The following is a 7192-nucleotide window of genomic DNA, read 5'->3' as shown; positions in this document are numbered from 1 at the left end:
TTTTTTTTTTTTTTTACAAGAGTTAAACAAACTGACACCAAGCATTGTAAGTGGGTGACCACAACAAAAGCAACAATGATTGCAATTACCAAACACGAAACACACTCATACTGTGTCATAATATTGACATTCAGTCCAGTAATCCTCCACTGTAACAGCTCCTTTACTTTGCAGTGAAAATTGATTTGTATATTTTTTGCCTCTGAGACTATTGTGTTTTTAAAAAGTAAAAGTAGGCAGAGCCTGCTACTACGCTGTCATTATTAATATCACTAGCCACCATGACTTTATCTCATTTAGCTCGTCTGATTCCTGAACTCATTCCATGGGATGGTGGATACAGTTTCATCTTTGCTAAGCCTGTGCTTTCCACATCCACTGAATAAACACAAACGAAACCAATAATTCTCTGTTGATCTTTTTCTTTATGGTTTTATTGCAGCCCCTGTTTATCTGCTTCTCCACCTTTTTTTGTTTGTTTTCAATAAAATACTTGAAGGATGAATGCAACCCCTTGCTTCTGATGTCACCAGTTTTAGTTTTTTGGCACCATTTCTTGGGATAACACACTGACAATCTTTGATTACTTTATTTCCTCCCCCCTCCACCCTTTATTTTAATTGCTCCTCATTTCCTAAATTACATCTCTGCTCTTGCAGCTAACGACCTCACAATTTGACCAACCTTCTATTTTTGGTACCACTCCCAGGATTGAAACAAACACGTTGGTAAACATGTCCGAGGACCACCGCAGGGCGGACAGAGTGCGGAGTCTGTACTTCCTCCCTCGGGCCTTGCAGTTCTGGGCTCTAAATGATATGGGAAAATACGCAAAACCCTTGCATCCTGACTTCATTCCCAGAGCCCCAAACTGGCTGCAGATATTCTGTGCATTTGTGTGTCTACAGTACGCACGATTTTGGCACCACTGGCATAGATTTGAAGAATGTTTCCCAAACAGCCACCATCTGCATGTAAATATAATGCTACATACACTCAAAGTTTTTTCAAGAATATGAGAATAAAAGATGACGATTACCTGCCCTGTCATTTGCTAGAAAGAGCTCTGTTTTAAATTGAACCAAAGAAAAACCACAGACTTTTGTACCAGTGCCAATATCTAAACATGTTTGGCTTCTGAGCGTCCCAAATTTCTTAAGTTCAAATCCATTAATACATAAATCTACTCCTCAGCCGCCCTCTCACACACAGGCAAACCACACTGAGCTACTCACCGAACAATCTGTCAGTGGGTCCCTCATGGTGAAATGTTTGCTTCAGTCCTTTTACCTATGCTCCGGCATTCAGGATGCTGCACCAAAAGTTGGGTGTGTCCTGGACTTCCGGGATTCAAAGGGCCTAGAGTACGTCAGTCCTTGTCAAACACCCCAAGGAGGAAGTCCCAGCCCAGGACTTTAATCCCGTTTGTTTTCTGAAAAAGCAAAGAATGGCTCTGGGTCAAGAGAGCTGGAGTGAGAGAGTGAGAATGACTCTTGTAAATACTTAGGGGTCAGAATACTGTGTCCTGAACTGTGTGGCCTTGAAAGAAAGCCCAGAGGTTATAAAGCGTTCCTGGTAATTCAGTCACTCAGGGCTGAGAGTAGAGGGATTCTCTCAGCTTGCCATATTCACCTTGTTTTTTATTTTCTGTATTTTCAGTTGCTGTGACACACTGGGGTCTTTTGGGTTGGGGAGGAGGGACTGCACCTTCCAGGGTTAGCTAATTCCTGGAGATAGTAGACAACTAGCTTATAAGCATGGCTTTGATATGCAATCCAACCATCCAGAGCTCAGACCCCCAATCACCTCCCTTATCTACCTCTCACACACCAAGCCAATAGTCCCCCTGCCCCACATCACCCCAGGGCCAAGGTACCAGACAATTAAGACCACCCCTATATAACCATGACTATAGTGGAAAATGTCCAGAAAAAGCTACCAGGGAGCAGGCATGCATTAACTACCTCGAGGGGCCTAACACAACACAACCCTCACTACTGTCCCAAGAGGACCAAGAAGCCTAAGCTATCAAGTCAAGGAGGATTTTTCTATGTTCAACCTCATTTTAAAAAATCACTCAAAAGGATAAACAGAACCAGAAATCAGCCATCAGCAACTTATTTTTGATCACTTACTCTGTACCTGTGGCCCAGGGGTCAATCCTGAGATTTCCAGCTAATGGCCTGTTGCCTTGTGACAGCTGGTCTGTGGGCAGCTTTGCTCTGACTGGCAGACAGGTCCCCAGCCCAGAAGGAGCTCCATCCACACAGGCCAGGGGAACACTCCAGAGCTGCCCAGGTGACTCTGACTCCACCCATTTGCCCTTGATGTGCAAGTTCCATTCCCAGTCCCTGGAAATAACACATGAAGAGGGAGAGACAATGAGGGAGGAGGACTTGCCCTGTAATCTGAGGGAGGGGTCCTTAGTCAGGGACCACCATTCACACACTTAACAAGGTTCTCCCCTGAGCTTCTGCAAAGGAACGTTATCACTGTAGGTTACCACACGGAGCCGTAGCTATCGCAGGGCTACAATTAGACCAGGCACCCGTCATACTGGAAGAGTTTTAAGACAGATTGCAAAGTGAGGTTAGTAATATGTCACTCCAGATATGTCCCACTGGAGGGCTTCCTTGCCTTCAGAGTGGTAGATAGACTTAGCTGGTGCCTTGGATCCAGGGCCTGGGGCAGCTCCGTGTCTTCCCCCAATTCCTGCTGCGCTTGGTCTCAGATCAGGCCCAACTCAGTTCAGAATGGGGAGACTGGCCTCCCTTGCCAACCCCCCAAGAAATGCCATCACACCAAGCTTACCGTGGTCTCTGTGGCCCTCTGGGAGGTTGGTAGGACATGCTCACACCCATACTCCTCATGTGTGTCTCTCCCAGCAGGCTAACTAGCTTTCCCTTAGTCCTCTTGGAGAAATTAAAGTATCTCCATCTCACTACAGTATTCCTCCCACAGACTGTTGTACAGGCAGCTGGGTGTCCTGGCTGAATTTATACTGAGAATTAGAGTTTGGCTATTTGTTGAGCATCTCAGAAGGGTGCTGGAATCTGCAACAAAACCTTGATTTTGGAGGTTAGAAAGAGGGCTGTATCAGTCGTCTCTTGTCACAACAATGCTGTGTAATAAACAGAAAACCCAGTGGCTTCACGTGACTTTACTTAGTTCGCAAGTGTGTGGGTTAGTTGGTGATTCTCTGGGTCTCCCTGGCCCTACTCTTGCGAAAGCAGGTCATCTACAAATGTCTCTTGATCTTGGCAGGGCAGCTCTTCTGGGCTCTGCTGGTCGGGTGGCTGGCTGGGAGCTGAGGCGAGCCTTCCTCAGCCTGAAATCTAAGCCAGGCTGTTCTCGGGCGTGTTGAGGAGCCAAGAGAGTGAATGGAAGTGCTCAGGCCTCTCGAGGTGCAGGCGTGGAACCGACACACCATCACTTCGGCCCCATTCAGCTGACCAAAGCCAGTCACAGGCCAGCCCAAATTCACGGGGGTGTGGGAGATTCCAGTCCTTAATGGGAGGAGCTGAGTCTCTCATTGCAAAGGGCACACACACAGAAAGGGGCAGAGAACTGGGATTTGTTTTACATTCAACCCACTGCAACGGTCAGTCTATTTGTTCTTCAGTGACTAGAGAGATAAAGCAGATAGGACACCAGAGGGGGATGGCTGAAATATGTCAGCCTTTCCCTTTCTTCAATTCAGCCTCAGGGGACCTGTCTGGAACTTCAGCAGAGATTGAGGTCAGGGAGAGAAAAGAGGGGAGTTAAGTTCACGACAGGCTCTAGACAAAGATTTGGAGATAGGGTCATTCTCCCCTCTGACCCCGCATCCCATCCTACACATACTCTGCCACGCACACCTCCCCCGCTGCAGAGGGTAGGGGTGGGGACGAAGTAGCAGAGCGGGTTCTCCAAGGAGGCTGCAGCACCTGAGGCTGTGGCTGGTAAGGCACCTTGGCCAGGAGGTTTGTCCGAGAGCATATGAGAATCCCCAATCTCTGACTCCCAGAAATGGCCCAGGGAGACTGGCAGGAGGAAGCTGAGTTCCTGTGTGAGCAAAAGGGGGAAGGGCTTATAGTTCTGGAATTGATATTAACATCACCTCATTTGTATCTACAGGTTGATGAGAACTATATATAGTGAAGCATCTCAGAGAACGTATACTATACTTCTTTCAAAAGGTTGGTGCCCAAGGCATCCTTTTGAGTTCTCTCACTTCAGGTTTGTCTCTGGCCACACGTTCCCGGCTTGCACTCATTCTCTGGCTTCTTTCCAGTCCAGGCCTCCAGCTTGACCTACCGTTCGACCATTCGGATCCTCGTCTTCCTGCTTCCTTTCCCTGTGTGTGCTCAGCATTCGCCTGCTGGCATGGCCTCTCTGCAGAAAGAAAACCTGCGGTGGACTGATCTGGAAGACACCCCACCGCACCCCACCCACCCCTTTGTGTGCTTCCGCCAAAGAGGACACACCTGCTGAGTGTCTGTAAGCAGATGTTGGCGCCAGTAAGTTAGAAAGAAGGACCCCAAATGTAACAGAGGTTAAGGGCAGTTCAAAACTTGCCTTGAAGTTTCTTTAGTAGCCAAAGCATGCAAAGAATTGGAAATGGTGCAAACATCCATCAGTAGGGACCTGCTTAAATAACTTACGGTAATATGGGCTCACGTTTAGAGGACTTACCATGTGTCAATATGTAATATTTGTAAAGATATGCTAAGTGCTTTGCAAATATTAACTTTTTAAATCATCATAGCAATCATTTGAGATAGATCTGTATAGATCCTAATAATACACATAGGAAAACTGAGGCACAAGATGCTTAAGTGACTTACCTAAGGTCACATAGTTAGGAGCGAGAGAGCTGGGATTCATCTAATTCCAGTGCTTCCGTGTTTCATAACTATGCTGCACTGCCACTCAACCCGGATGTTGGGAAAAAACAGATCCAAACAATGAGGATAGAATATAAAATATTTAGTTGTATATACTTAGAAACAGGCTGCAAAAGAATGAGTATGAGTGTAGTTTGGTACCTATATAAGAAAAAACATCCAGGCAGATATACACCAGGCAGACAATAGTATATCTCTGAAGGATGGGACTGTGGAGGACTCTTCCTTTCTAGGTCATACATTTCTATATAATTTTAACATTTGAAACAAACATGTATTGCTTTAGAAAACAAACAAGACAAATAACACTTTTTAAAAAGGATAACAATTATGCTAACTTTAATCTTTTAAAAAGTTAGAACTAATAAGTGAAATGGTGACAGCAGGCCTTGTTAGTCCATATCTTCAGGACTTTGCATAATGCTGGTTCCTTCTACCTAGAATTCCTTCTACCTTTATGTGGCCTTCGTGGGCTTTCATTTATCTCCAAAGTCCAGCTTGTGTCATTTTCCCCAGACACAGTACACTCTTGCCTTTGTACTATTGTTATCCATGGCTTGCCCTTCTTTTGATTCATTTACCCCGTTGTGTTGAGATTATTCGTTTCATGGTCTGCCTCCCACTCTACTCAGTGAACTCTTTATATAAAGTGTGTGGAGCAAAGTAAATGTCCAATAAATAATTGTTTTCACTTAATTGAATTCAACTCTGAGAAAGTGGCCCCGGTAGCTAGCTCCTCTCCATCCACAAGACGGAGAATGTTGCTTATGGATAGGCCTATGTCTTCAGCTCTTGGGAAGCAGAGTTCAAAACACTGAGAGCAAAGATAAGTATGACCGGGCAGGAACTCTAAAATGGGAAATGGTCCAAATGCCCTTGGGAGACTCCACTGCTCTGATTAAAAATGGCCTTGACAAGCAGGAAACTGAGAAGGAATCAGAAGAATCCCAAGGGGCCACTTAGAGAACTTTCTTGGAGAATTGTTGGTTAAAAATATATAAACATAGGAGATAAGAAAAGTCTTGGGACCAAGGATAAAATCAAAGGGTGGCCTAATGCTAAGAATAAATTTAAGAAAGCTGGAGTCTAAAATAAGCCAACTTCTGCAAAGCGTGCCAAGAACATCTGAGATAATTTTTACCATATCTACAGCAAGAAGAATGTAAAGGGACAGCATCTGGGCTTGGGGTTGCTGGCCTCTGTTTCTGACGACAGAGTAAGCAGGAGCACTTGGTCAGGTTGCTGGGCTCCAGGGGTGAGAGGGTCAGGCAGAGAGGCTGGCCACCAGCGTGCCACATCTTCACTGTGCCTTGACACATCCTGCTTCTGAATCCTGGACGAAGCCCCTGCTCCCTGGTCTGTTTGAGCTGACAGAGGACCAGTACCATCTCTGCAGCCATTCTAAGCACGTGAGAGCCACAGTGTTTACAAGACATGACATCACTTCCACCAATCACCCTCAGAGGGAACTATAGAAGCAATCTCATTCTGACTAAACAACGTTTTATTTTTAGTCTCTGGTTGCTGCAGTGATTAGTTTCCTTAATTTCCATATCTCTCCAAACCTGGAAGAAACATTTCTAAAGCCTTGCCTTAATGCATACATTAAAAAAAAAAAAATGTACCTATGCCCAAAGTCTGAGGATGAGAAAAAAAAAAAATCTGTCTAATTTAGAAGCACTAATGAGTGTTTTAAACTATAGCAGGAGTGGAGGAAGGGTAGGGGGGCGGGCACCCGGATATCGTTATTGTTAATAGCCAGCCTAATTTGTAGCATCTAAAGTAACTTTTTACGCTCAGTTTGTACTAATTGTCTTGTGGTTTTTAAAATTGCACAAAATAGGTTTTTTTTTTTTTTTTTTACCACTTTCTACTTCATAAAAATTACCTAATTTTTAAATTAAAGTCCAAATGGTCACAATTAACTTACTTATAAATACAAACCTGTATTCAGTGTGCTAGGGCTGAATTTTCATTGTTGTACGTGTCCAACTTCCATATATATTAATTTAAAATCTCCAGGTGCTAATGGAGAATAAAGGTGAAATCAAATAGATGAATTTGCATAAAACAAATTAGTGTAAATTTACTTTTCCCCAATAAGCCCTAGGAAATGAAAACTTAATGGACAACTAATTAAAAATCAAGTCATCCTACAGCCATGATCTATGGCTTGACTTCTCCCCAAAAAAGCCTAAGAAAAATATTTTACAAATGCAGATTAGTCTAAATTACCTTATATCTTCATTGGATCACCTATGTTAATATTCATGTGCTATTACTTACATTTTCCTAAGCTCATCTAG

The 7192-nt window shown here is 44.1% G+C and overlaps 1 protein-coding gene across 8 annotated transcripts in view; it reads right to left on the bottom strand.

The window, feature by feature from the left end:
- NOSTRIN (nitric oxide synthase trafficking) overlaps positions 1 to 1512 on the bottom strand; it is a 57716-nt gene extending 56204 nt beyond the window's left edge. For 7 of the 8 annotated variants that reach the window (XM_082465058.1, XM_082465056.1, XM_082465057.1 and 4 more), the window contains exon 1: positions 1236 to 1432. Coding sequence is in view for 1 of the 8 variants with exons in the window: in XM_082465060.1 (XP_082321186.1) it covers positions 1236 to 1262 (27 nt within the window). In the remaining 7 variants the exon portion in view is untranslated. Of the gene's footprint in view, positions 1 to 1235 lie in introns of all 8 variants that reach the window. The other variant, XM_082465055.1, reaches the window with a different exon arrangement.
- Between the last annotated feature and the right edge of the window lie 5680 nt (positions 1513 to 7192).

The sequence above is a fragment of the Balaenoptera physalus genome (assembly GCF_965194825.1).
Source record: "Balaenoptera physalus genome assembly, chromosome: 6".
Taxonomy (NCBI): domain Eukaryota; kingdom Metazoa; phylum Chordata; class Mammalia; order Artiodactyla; family Balaenopteridae; genus Balaenoptera; species Balaenoptera physalus.
This window is presented reverse-complemented; position numbering and strand designations above follow the sequence as displayed.